The 13,650-nt window shown below is 39.9% G+C and overlaps 1 protein-coding gene across 8 annotated transcripts in view; it reads left to right on the forward strand.

Moving 5' to 3' along the window:
- Lama2 (laminin subunit alpha 2) overlaps positions 1–13,650 on the forward strand; it is a 647,931-nt gene that overhangs the window by 447,278 nt on the left and 187,003 nt on the right. For 7 of the 8 annotated variants that reach the window (XM_063264627.1, XM_063264628.1, XM_063264632.1 and 4 more), the window contains 3 exons: positions 2,066–2,190; positions 8,175–8,261; positions 10,871–11,064. In XM_063264627.1, coding sequence (XP_063120697.1) covers positions 2,066–2,190; positions 8,175–8,261; positions 10,871–11,064 — 406 coding nt within the window. The remainder of the gene's footprint in view (positions 1–2,065; positions 2,191–8,174; positions 8,262–10,870; positions 11,065–13,650) is intronic. The other variant, XM_063264630.1, reaches the window with a different exon arrangement.

The following is a 13,650-nucleotide window of genomic DNA, read 5'->3' on the forward strand; positions in this document are numbered from 1 at the left end:
ATATATACATTGTATAAAAATCAATTATTTTGTTGTAAATGCCAAAATGCCAAAAACTATTAAAGACCAATTTGTCTTGGGCACTATTATTTCTGTAATTAGAAAATGTGATCTTAAAGGCTTCCCTGGGAAACACATTCCTTCAATGACTTGTTAGATAATTTGACACAAAAATCCATATGCAGTAATCTATTTTGGAATCATTGTCTCAGAGTGCTACAGTGAAGTATGGAAGGGCTTTGACTGCTAAAATATGTAGATTCCTCTGGATGGTCAAGTAAAGGAGGATTATGGCATTTAAATTAGCATCATAATTCAACAAGTCATTTCGTCCTGCTAACCACTTTTCTGCATTTATGAGCTATGGTACCTGTCCTTTATCATATTTAAAAATCTTGACCCATCTCATCCATGCTGCCTAGGACATGAGTTCGTTCATTCAGTCATTTAGAATAATAACATGCTGATGGCGTTTCCTTCCCCATGTTGAGCTAGATAGAAGGAGCTGTTAAACCACGTTTAGGACACTAGGGACTGTGGTAGAGAGAAAAAGACATTTGATATGAGCTGCACAAGTAAGAAGATGAAATGACACTGACTGAACACAGGATTTACAAATGAAAAGTCCCTAGGGAAAGGACGGGTCACACCTAAGTAGGGACTTTCAGATGCTCTCTGGAGGTGAGCTCCAAGTACATAGGCAGCACTGGCTGGAGACAAGGCTGGAGAGGGAGCATACATTTACATATATCTTGTTACTGCAGTATTTCAGTCTTTCTTTCAGCATATTAAGGAGTGAGTCATTGCTCTGACTTCTGCAAATCCTGTCTTACAAAACCAACCTGAACTCTTACTCTAAATTCCCTGTGTCCCCCTTTCCCCTCTCACTCTCAATACTGTATCATATATTTCCTAAACAATACTTGTGGTTACATTTTTGTTGTTGTGTTTCCTAATTGTTTCCAAATCCTTAGAGTGGATATAAATTCATCAAGGTAGGATATTGTTTTATCCTTCTCCTCACTTGAGTGCCTCATGGGTACCTCCTTTCAGATCTAGACTGATTGCTTTTTGTGAAGTATGATTCTACATGGTGAGCATTTTTATACCAAAACTGTATCTTACTACATAGTGCATCTCCTTTCTTCATAAAAATGCCTTCAAACATATTAGTGGAATATCTTCCCTTTAAAGAAGACATGAAAAGGAAATATTGACCAAAGGTTATTACAATGTCAGATTGACTCCTTTATGATGGTGAAGAACCACTCATGGTTCCCAGGAAATAGATAAATGACATTCATGGTGTAATAAAAGCTGGTCATTTTTTGTGTACATCTTCTCTCAATATAGCTAAGCTTTCTGCTTTAGTTTGTCTTTGGCACCCCTCAAAGGATGTACACCAGAGCCCTGGTTTTATAGCATCTCCCTGAGCTCCCCACAGAACTAAAGTTTGAGATATTCTTGAATTTCTATTTGCTAATTTTGAGTAAAAGAACAATGTACACAGAAATTAATTCATGTGAAACAGAAGCTCTTATTGATAACGTAGCAACTACGCATGCATCAGCTTCCTAAATAAAAATGTATCTCTAAGAATTGATCACTGTCTATTTCTCTGTGTGTGTATTTGTGTGTGTCTGTGAGTGTGTGTATTTGTGTGTGAGTGTGAGTATTTGTGTGTGAGTGTATGTGTGTGAGTGTGTGTGTGAGCGTGTGTGAGTGTGTGTGTGTTTGTATGTGAGTGTGTGAGTGTATGTGTGTGAGTGTGTGTGTGTGAGCGTGTGTGAGTGTGTGTGTGTTTGTATGTGAGTGTGTGAGTGTATGTGTGTGAGCATGTGTGAGTGTGAGCGTGTGTGAACGTCTGTGTGCATGTGTGTGTATATTTGTGTGTGAGTGTATGTGTGAGTGTATGTGTGAGTGTGTATGTATTTGTATGTGAATATGTAAGTGTGTGTGTGTGTGTGTGTGTGTGAGCTCAACCCGTGTATTGCTAGGAAACTGTATGATACAATGCACTGTAACCCCTTTTACACCGAAAGCAACTCTTTGTTTTCCTTTACAGAATTGTCAGCATCACACCGCCGGTGACTTCTGTGAACGGTGTGCCCTCGGCTACTATGGAATTGTCAGGGGACTGCCAAATGACTGCCAACCATGCGCTTGTCCTCTGATTTCGCCCAGCAACAAGTAAGATTGATGCATGTTACTGCATTTTCCCATGAGTAATCCCATTTGCCTGGCACACGGCCTCTATGATTTGCCAATGTTTCTGAATAGACAAAAAAAAATCTCAAGCCACAGCAGATATTTTTAAAATGAGATAGAAACACAAGTAATGTCAGTGTGTGTATACTCTGTGATCCATTTCTGTTCTAGAACCCTCTTTTAAGTAATTAATGCTTATTGATATAAATGTAACTATCAATATTGGCATTGGGTCTGTTGCTGAGACAAATGATGTATGCATACGTTGATGCATGTGGTGTGATGAATGCACAGGTCTTGTGTAAGCTTTACATGTTATCTGTGCTTCAGTTGGAAAGGAAAGTCTGAATAAACACCAAACCACATGTGTGGATGTTTCATCTTATGTGTTGGTTCAATATTGGGAAATAATTATCAAAGAAGCAATTGAAAAAGAGCATGAGGAAGTCAGGGTAACTTATTGTTAAGTGCTTTATAAGAAATCGACGCTGGCTAAGAGCACAGACCCCCCTTTCATTTCAGATGGTTTGAGCGTGGTACCATGGAAACACTGCCACAGGGAAAGAAGTGGTGAAATATCTCATTTCCATGCTGTCTGAAACTTCTGTTGTTGTTTATATCTATTATTGCAGACCCCTCCATGTTTTCATTTACCTTTTTGCTAAGACTATCAGGACTTTCTCTTGGGTGATTTGTATACTGCAGTCTCTACAGGGTAAAGTCATTTCCCTCTAAGAATTTGCTTTTGAAGAGAAAGTAGCGTTAGAATTCTGCACACCTTAGGAATAAAAAGGCCACAAAGCCATGCAGATGAAGTGAACTTCCGATGGTGCACACTTACCGTTTCCTCATCTTTAGCTTTGTCTGCGTTCTGAAAACAGTTTCATCCAAATCACTGCTGTCTCTTTTCAAAAGTACAATTCTTTCCACGGTGTCAAACAAAGATTGTTAGGTATGGTGGCTACTGACGAAGATAAAAATATATGATTTTATTTCTCAAGTACAAAATTATAGTTGTATGAAATAGAATATTATTTTTCCCTTTCCCAGCTCTTCCTCTGATGCCCGTGCTTAAACAAAGGAATGCCATTCATTTCATTGTTTACTAAAATGTGAACCATTTAGATTTAAAACAAAATCAGTAATAATTCCCTCTTGGGTATACTATAATACCCACAGCTACAGTGTGCAAAATAAAAATACTGCCACTTCTTAGAGATGCTTCTTATAAAAGTTTGGGACTAAAAGAAATGGTCACAGAATTCAAAGTCATGAATACCATTCTTTTTTAAAGATGTATTATTTATTTTATGTTTATGAGTGTTCCGATTGCATGTACACCTGCATGGTGGTTGTGAGCCACCATGTGCTTGCTGGGAATTGAACTCAGGACCTCTGAAAGAGCAGTCAGTGCTCTTAACCACTGAGCCATCTCTCCAGTCCCCAAATATCATCCTTAATTGTAGAATAGTCAAGAACACATTGAAAGAAATACTATTATATATAATATATTACCAAGAGTAGATTAGGGATTTTTGCAGGTTTGGATGGTAAGAAATTATATGCACAATTGCTCAGAAAACAAATGGCAGGCATGCTTAAGAGCTAGTAAACAAAAGGATTTGGAGCACACGTTACACACAGGATTCTGCAATTACTGAAGATGATGTGGGGATGATGAGAAACACGGGGACTGTGTTGGAGAAATATTTGAGTGCCAGTCCATGAAATTACTACTTAACTTTCTATGTTAATTTAAAACACCCAGGCTTGCTTTCTTTTCAAAACGGTTAATATGATCAGATGCACATTTTAGGAAGCCTGTCATGGGGGACCTGAATCGAAAGAAATGAAACAGGCAAAGAAGAAAAGAAATGAGACCAATTAAAAGGCAGTTGCACTAACCTGGGCAAGAGCTATTGAGAGCCAGTATCTAGGTAACAGTCACAAGAGGGCAGTGCTGGGATAAGTGGGAGGGACTTCTCTATATGCACTACACAACTGGTGACTAACTAGATGTGAGGGCAAGACAGGCAGGAGTTGGGCTGATGATTTTAGCCATCTCGGCCCCCAAAAAGGCGGCACCATGAGCTCACACAGGGAATCCGGAGAGAGCTGCTGCTAAGGACAGGTAATTTACGGTTTAAATGGGTTAAAATTGATGTGAAAGGTCTGTCTGAATGGAAATATGCAAATAGCTTCGCGGAATGGAAATCTGAAAATTGCAGGAGCAGAAGAAGGAAGAAATATGTTAATAAGTGAATTAAAGTCAGATTGGATTTCCCAGGCAGATGTTCCCCGAGGGGTGCACAAAGAATGAAGGCAAGATGGGACTTTAGTTGAGAAGTCTCCATCACTAGAAAATGAAGAGCAAATGCAGGAGAAGCCAGAGGGACCAAACCTCAGGCTGTGTTGTTACCAAGGGAGGAGCAATAGTTAGCAGCATCCAGTGTTGTTCTTCCAGGGGAGGCTGGGCACACATAGCAGCTTGGACCTGAAAGTGTCCCTCCTGAAGGTCACCAATAGTGGAAGTCTTAAGAGAATGTGCCAGTTTTAGGAAGTCGAAAATATACAGTTCTAACTTTGTTGGTTAGCAGAATCAATAAAACATCTCATTCAGTTTTTATATCATAATTTGATGTTTTATTTGGGTATAAATTCTATTCCAAGGAGCCTGAAAGGCTTAAAACATCATAGTTATAGCCTCGATGGGACTTGGATTTTATCAACCACAACTGTAACTAGTCCTTTTAAAATATCATAACCCAGTATTCAAAAACCAATATGTAGACACTCAAATATATGTGCGTGTATCCTACCATTTATTAAATTTTCTTCTCATACATTTTAGAGAAATGCTACTCAAAAAGACTAAGCTGATTTCATGACCCACTAATCTCACCAGCCGTAACTTGGAACATTTTAGCCTAATTAACAAAAAAAAAAAAAAAAAGATCCGTGAATGGTAAGAAGGATTAAGAGGCAAAGTAGAAAAACAAGTCAGGGCAAAGAGAGACATTCTTTTTTTCCAGTTTGTAAAAATAGAGTCTGAGCTACAGATGGGAGAGGTGAAATGTCTTATTTTGTGACTTCAGTTTGCATGGTCCATGAGAAGAAAGGGCAAGGAACACTCAGTGCTGAGTGGATCACTGCCACAGTCTTAGCTTCCTTATCTCACATCAGATACCACAGACTTTCAGCCATGTGGCCCAGCAGCGCCATTCACACACCATTGCATGCTCTGCTTTGTACATCCAAGGGAAGGGCAGACCCCTTTATGGTAGCACCAGGAACCCACGCCCGTCTGTCTTTGCAAGCCATGGCTCACAGCACCTTTCCACGTGAGGCTGAAACAAACTTAGAAATCTTTCTTGTCACTAAGGCCCGAGACAATTCATATCAAATCCAGGCCAGTTTTAAGAATCCAGTTCAAGGACCACTTCCATGGGAGTGGTTTCCCTGGCACCGCTCGCCTTCATCCGTTTTCATGCCGCGAATGCTTTTACGGCATGTCTTGACTTCAGTCAGATGCTCTTTCAGATATCAAGCTTTTACTAAATAGTAAGTACTCCATCTCAATATCCTGAATAAGAGAGAAAACACAAGTCCTGCCCTACATTTGTGTATGGGTCCCACATAAGTGTACGTTCCATGAAGATAGGGGTAGCATTTTATTTGTTCCTCTGATGACTAATACTGAGTGGCAGTGCCATCTAGAACACTGTCTCGTAATGTAATCGTTAGCCTGAGACAGCGCTTCCAGGAAAAGCATGTAGTCACAGTGTGTGTGTGTGTGTGTGTGTGTGTGTGTGTGTGTGTGTGTGTTTTGGAGGGAGGGGCATTTTCAGTTAGGGCCAACGACCTCCACAGACAGATGTGGCTGGTGCAGAGATGTGAATGGAACTGGTAGAAAGAACTTGTGGAAAAGCTGCAGCATTAATCCAGCTGAGGAGAAACAGTGCACTGGCTCTACAGCAAAACCTCTGCCTGGCCGGCAACTGACAAAGACCGGTTTAATGCGGCTGAAGTAGAGCGATTTGGGAGAGGTAGAATTTCCATGAAGGTAAGAGGCGGCGCTGTATAGGATGATGTGACTGAGAGTGGCTCCCGTGACATTTAGACATCAAACGGCACTCTGATGGACTGTAAAAGAAGGGGACAACATTGCCTCTGTGCATTCAGCAGAGGACACAGAAGCATAACCATTGGCTATGCTGAGGAAAATCCAGTGCGATTTCTCCAGAGGAGTTGAAAATCAGCTTTAGGTGTTAGAGTCAACACCGTATTTGAAGCCCCTAGGGTGAAGGCAGTGACTTAGAGAAGAAATCGGACCCTGAGCTCGAAATCATGTTAACAGCACAGATCCACGAAAAAGGCAGACTGAGAGCAGGGATCAAAACCGGAAGGAAGTGGTTTCCAGGAGCCCAGTCAGTTCTGTGATCCAGAGTGGGTCTCGCAGAAAACAGACCCTGTAAGTTTTACAAACTGCGTGGTGATGTGTTTGAAACTAGTCTTCACAGGGAAATAAAAACAAGTGGCCCCTAAGCGAACCGAACAAGGATTTCCAAGTGCTTCTGCAAACGAAATAGGAGGCGGGAGTGGAGAGGAGCTGTTGAACACTGTTTCATCCCTCTGAGCTCCTTCCAAAGCCCCTTTAGTGCTTGAAGAAAAAAAATCAAACTCTGCAACGAAACACATAATTCAACAGTTTGTATCAACTCATCTAGAACTGCTGTATTCCTGTACAATATTTTAAAGATATTTTATTTATTGGGGAAGTTTTTTTTTTTTAAAGAAATTGATTGTAGTTTCGTTCTACAGGCCAGTGTAGGTTATATTTAAAATGTCTAGAGTCTGTTTCCCAGGGCCTACGTATGACTTTTAGTCAGTGTGTTGTGCATGGAAATGCACCCACACACATGTTTTCAGCATCAAATGTGAAGTTAAAGAACTGAACACTTGATAAACATATCATTTACCAGTTTGGGGGAAGGGGGCCCAAGATCTAAGGAAAAAAAAATCAGATAATGAGGTCATAAATAGTAGATTCATTTGTTCACACACTTTGCAAAAGTTAAAACCTGGCATCCATTCACAAACCATGGATTTGAGCTATAATAAGATACAACCCTAAAGATGTCCCCACCAATGAGTCTGGTGTTATTATGTGCTATGATTTGGGTCTTGGCCTAAGAACAATCCTTCCTATTGCTTCTTTGTATGGAATGATTTGAAATCAGTTATCTGAATCACCCCTTTACAGGGAGGAAGTCGTCTCTTCCTAGTGTTCTGCTGGGAATGAACCACTCGTTTGAGCTGTGGTCTGGCTGGGGTCTGTACATGGGATAGGGAAGTTGATTACAGGGCAATTATTTAAAAGCCCATAAAACAGCACATATCATTCATTTTGGTTTGGAAAGCTCTGTCTTCTTGCCACACGCTAAATCCAATTACTTTGCGTACTGTGAGTGTTGAAGTCCGTAGGCTGCAAAGGGCCCTGTTGTATTCTGTGTGAAACATCCACTCACATTTCATATATTAAACTTCCGGTGCAAGTTAGACTAAGGGTTCAGAGAAAATAAAAACCATGGTCCTTGTATCCTCCTTTTCGTTTGGTTTTAACCTGGCGGATTCAGCCATCCCTGACCCACTAAGAGACCTGTGTACTTACAATCACATCAAAATTCTTGGAATTAATAACTGTGATTAATTGTGTTGAGATGTAATATTTATACACGTTTCATAAAATAATTTATGATTTCAAAATGCTGATATTTTTCTGTGGATTTTGTTATCTATCACTAGTAGTTTTAATTGTCTTGCCATAAATAAGAATTTTATTGACATTTATAAATATTTTTATCACGCACCCCCAACAAAGTGTCCCAGTGACCTTGGTAATGGGTAGAAATACTGAATTTTATCAAGTATGTGACTAACATTTTCTGTGTTGTTTTCCGGTTCAGTTTCAGCCCGTCTTGTGTACTAGAAGGTCTGGAAGATTATCGCTGCACAGCCTGCCCAAGGGGGTATGAAGGACAGTACTGTGAAAGGTACTGACAACCGCACATGGGACCGTAAAGGGTCACCATACCATTCATTGCTTTAGTGACTTTCACCATTTATATTTGAGTAATTACTGCTTTGCAGATATTTTAATAGCTTTAAAAAGGCTCCTTTAAAAATGTATTTGTTCTGATTTCAGGTTGAGAACTTAGTGATCCCAAATAATTTCATGATTATTTAATTTAGTTTTAATACAAAAAGAGGCACATAATTTTATAAGAACAAAATGTCAGTGTTCTTCCAAAGCTTTTTGGTAGCTATGGAATTTGAAACACTGGCCACACTGTTCTCAGGTCATTGGCCAACTTAAAACATGGTACTTTTCTTTGCTCTTTGCCTGTGTACTTTGTGTAGTCTAGAATTACACGGTAATGAGGGAAATTAGTCCTGTCCAGAAAATAAAATGTTTGCTATTGAGCCCCCTTTTTAATAGGTAATCAATATTCTTCAAAGAACTCAGAAAACACAAAATCTGGGGAAGCACCATGAAACCAAAATTAGGTTCCATGCAAATGTCCAGCTAAGGACACAGCCCCAGTCTCTTTCTCAGGAAGCAAATTCACATTTTCCACATACACATTTTCATGAGACCAGGAAGCTAGATGTTCAAATGGTTACTAGCACTAGTATTTAAGACACTGCAGGGTAACTGAAACTATTATTTTAATATACATGTTCTGTAATCTTTGTATAATTGATAACAATCTAACAGTTTCATAACAATTCCTAGATATAACTTACTTCCAGCAATTTATCTGGGTCCCATTGTTCTTCCCGCTTAACACTGTTTTCCTGATCATCAGGTGTGTAAGGGACCCCGTTGGTATCCTGCCCAGGTTCCCTCACAGGAATAGGTATAATTTGCCTGAGAATTTACTCCCCATCTTTCTCTGGTGGCTCATGGTCAATAATTAACAAGAGAATGGATTTCAAAGGTCTATATCCTCTGCCTCAAAGCAGAACAAATTTTGAGATTTTCTTTATATTCTAAAATTTTCTGTCTAAGAAAGCTAAGATTGCAAGTCACCTGAAATCCACTCAACACACAGTTTTCATTCCCATAGCCTGTTTGCCCATCTCACTAGAGATTCCTAGAAGCTCCTGAAACCGTTAGTCATATTTTAAACTAAAAAAGTATTTGCTATTATTCCCTTTCAACTACTTATGAGTCTTTTATACAACTAGCAATAGTTATATGGATAATGGCTATAGAATTGAATGGAGAAGCTAGATGTAGGTTTTATGAATTCCAATAAAATATGTTTATAAGATATATTTTCAAATATCTGTATATGATAACTATACATTTTACCTAGCACTTTCATATGTGTACAGAATGGTGTGCTCATATGGCCCGGATCACTAAGAATTAGCAGAGATTCAACAGTATATAGTATAATCACCCAGAAACATTTTTCAGTTATTTGGAAGATGCATACATCATTTGGACGTAGATTAGAGATGATAAGGTTAGGTCTTCGTTATGGCTGCCATGTCCTTTGGGGTTATGTTGAAATGAATACTCGTTTAATGCCCTTGTAAATTCCAGTAGCATCATGACTGAAAGCAACCCTGGGTACCAATGGATCTTCTGTAGCAATTCATAATATAAATATTTTATGCTGCAAATAACTTTGTAAATTGATATTACCGCTATCTACCAAAGCAGCTGTGTAGAAAAGACTAGAAGAGTGTATAGTAAGATCACAATTACTGTTTGGTAGCAGAGTGATCACAAAAATCCATCATTTTAATATGCATTAATATAGAATCAGTAGGAGTTGGCAGTTCATGCAGTTTATGGATGAGCAGGGTCATATACTAGCAAACGTGAGTGGTTTGAATTGTTTTCGCAATTCTCAAGTGTCGTTATGGCTTTGAATGTATCATCACTAGCATATGAGCGATCAGGTTATAGTTCCCTAAAACCTGCTTCTATTCAGCAAAATTAAACCAAAGGTCTGGGTACATTTTTTTGTAACCTCCCAGATAAATGTGCTCCACTTATGAGAGCTCGCTCCTTAAATCATTTAAATCACCTTATGACCTGCCCAGATGCAGTCAGTGTCTAAAACTGCTTGTGTTTCTTGATTGTCCTGTGATGGAGAAGCCCCTCCCTACACTTTATCTTCATTAGACTTGTAATGAACCCTTGAAAGAAATAATCAATTTGAACATGCTTAGAATGTACATTTTGTGTGCACCTGTTAGGAAACAATTCCAATGGTTTTATTTAAATAATACTTTTATCAAACACTTGTTATCTTAGATTGGAATGACAGTAATCAAGCCAAGTCAATTCCCAGCTACTCAGGAGTCTGAGGCAGGGGGATGGCGTGTTCAAACTGCTACAAACTGAGTTTAAGACCAGGCTGGGTAACTGGGTAACTGAATACAAAACCAAAAATGAATAGAGATATATAGTACATGTTTTCATATGCAAGACATGTGAACATACACTAGCATGAGTGCATACACACACACACACACACACACACACACACACACACACACACACACACACACACACACCAAGCAAACTTAACAAAGTTAAGACTTTCATTGATCTCCATTCTTTTCTCCTATTCCAATCTAGGTGTGCCCCAGGCTACGCTGGCAGCCCAAGCAGCCCTGGAGGCTCCTGCCAAGAATGTGAGTGTGACCCTTATGGCTCCCTGCCAGTTCCCTGTGACCCGGTCACGGGACTCTGCACGTGCCGTCCTGGAGCCACAGGAAGGAAGTGTGATGGCTGCGAGCACGGGCATGCGCGCGAGGGCGCAGAGTGTGTCTGTACGTATACTAACTTAGCAGCTAGTTCTGTGGTCCTGCCCTCCATGTCTGTCTCAGTTCCTACAAGCTCCGTCTGCATTTCCTTGTTTGCTGTAGCTGGTGCTACTCTGCCTCCTTTCTGAAGCTGTCTACCCACCTTCCCCTGCTGGCATGCTGTCTTTGTTTCCCTCCCGCTAAGCAAAGAGCTGTGGAAAAATTCTCAGCATGCTTTAGTCAATTCATTGAACACCTACGATGACGCTCCCCCAGGCAAGTCTTATTTTTGCCCATCTCAGGATTTGCCATTTCGCCCAAAGTTGGCGCTGCCTTTGTGACAGATTAAAGATCCCGTTGTATTAAATTTTTAGAATCCTCCTGAATTTGTAATTGGCTAGATAGGCATTTTAAGCCTTGAATTAAAACTGATTTCTTTCCACGGCTTTTACATAATGCTTTGCGGTTTCTTCTTGAACTACAAACACTGGATGTGGTTACAGTACATTCAAGTGTTTAAGTACTTTTACTGACTCCGTCAGCAGTGGAGGATTGATTGTTCACCCCCCTCCCCCCCACATCCGCCACCCTTGCCTATTTGACTGTCTCTCATGGCACCTGATTCTGGATTCAGTGTTGAAATTACATTGGATTCAGTAGTTTAAATATGTAACACTGAAAATTACTTATATCAATTCAAATCTAGAATAAGTTATTTATAAAGTCAAAGGGAGACTAGTGAGCCAGGCTAAGCTCTTCTTAAAGAGATTTATTTCACCACATTTTCCTGTGGTATTTACAGATTTCAGTGTGCAGACTCGTCTTCCCTTTACCATGGTCTCATTGTGTCTCATCCTGAGCTGCATTTTTAGAACTTAGGTCGTGCTCCAGCTTGATAAAAAGTTGCCTCAAAAGCTAAAGGTGGGATTAAAACTAGGTTAAAATGTTCAGACTGGGCCATTCGGAAATTTTTTTAAGTTTTAAATTTTTAAATGTGGGCTAGGAACTAAAGAGATAGCTCAGACAATGAGTACTTGTGGCTCTTTCAGAGGACCCAAGTTCAGTGCCAAGCACCCATGCCAGGGGGTCATAACTGCCTGTAACTCTAGCTCCAGGGGATCCAAAGGGCTCTTCCGAAGGCCATAGGCACCTGCACTCACGTGCACACACCCACACAGAGACACACTGCACATCCACAAATAAAAATGTGTTTACACTCGGATGCAGGGTTTTCTCTGAATTCCAAGTCTCTTTAATGAAAATATGTAATGCTTGAAGTACATGAGAAGGCCTCTGGGGGTGACTCGGTGAGTGTTGGAGCACTTAAGCCACCTGTGCAGAGCCTCCCTCGTGACCTTTGCACCATGATGGGGAATAAGAGGTAACACTAAGAGTGAGGGTTGGTGTGAGGAAAGACTATAAAGAGAAGATACCAAGACATTATAGTACAGTTCTCTCTCTCTCTCTCTCCTCTCTCTGTCTCTGTCTCTGTCTCTGTCTCTCTCTCTCTCTCTCTCTCACACACACACACACACACACACAGACACATATACACAGACACACACACACATACACACAGACACATATACACACAGACACATATACACACAGACACATATACACACAGACACACATATGCACACACACATACACATACAGACACACACAGACACACACATACACAGACACACACACAGACACACATAAATAAATTAATTAATTGATTAATTAAATAAATAAATGGTTTTTAGTGGGCTGCCAAATATTCCACAGCACTGTTTCATTATTGGAAAATTAATTTTTTCCGTCATATATCATGGATATATAACCAGCTGAGTAACATATAAACACATCTCAATAATCACTGAACTATGAATAATCGATTTATTAATCATGCAGGTGTCAACCTGGGAAAAGGAACACATTTAATGAGGCATGTAGACGTTAAACAGCACATTAAGGGCAACGAAAGATGAAATAAAAGGATTACTCTTCTAAACATTTGTTTTCAAAAAGAACTGTGATTTTTTTCCCAGCCAAATTAGCTTCATGTTCTTTTTCTGGTGATTAATTCTTTATTTACATATTGAATAAATGTATCATACGAACATTTAACTCATCCCTGACGTACATCTCTATTTTCCACTTTCTCTATCTGATATTCATGTGAAGAGCACTGAGCCCGTGGTGACAGCCACTTAACCTTGGACTGTCCGTTCGCATTATTCTTGTCTAGCAGTGCATTTTCACCCGTTGACCATGGGGTTCATCCCCATTTCTGTGACCTGGAGATTTTCATTTCCTTCTGGAATATTACAATGACTCTTATCTCGTGATAAAAGGTTAAATTGTGGAACTTTCTTTGCTCTCTGTACCTCTGTCCTATATTATGTATAGCTATGTTGTATAAGTAGACATTACTTCTATAATCTTCCTCCAGGCTTACTGGTTCCCTCTTGCTTCTGCACCTTTCCATCCACCCTTCTTTACGTTGACCCGAAGAACCATTACACAGAGCTACTCTGGATTTTCCTTCCTTTCTCATCGTTGGCAGTTTCTGCGGTTTAGTACAAACATGCTGTGGTTTGCTTCAGCTGCTCCCCTCCCTCAGCC

Source organism: Rattus norvegicus, chromosome 1 (genome assembly GCF_036323735.1).
Source record: "Rattus norvegicus strain BN/NHsdMcwi chromosome 1, GRCr8, whole genome shotgun sequence".
NCBI lineage: Eukaryota > Metazoa > Chordata > Mammalia > Rodentia > Muridae > Rattus > Rattus norvegicus.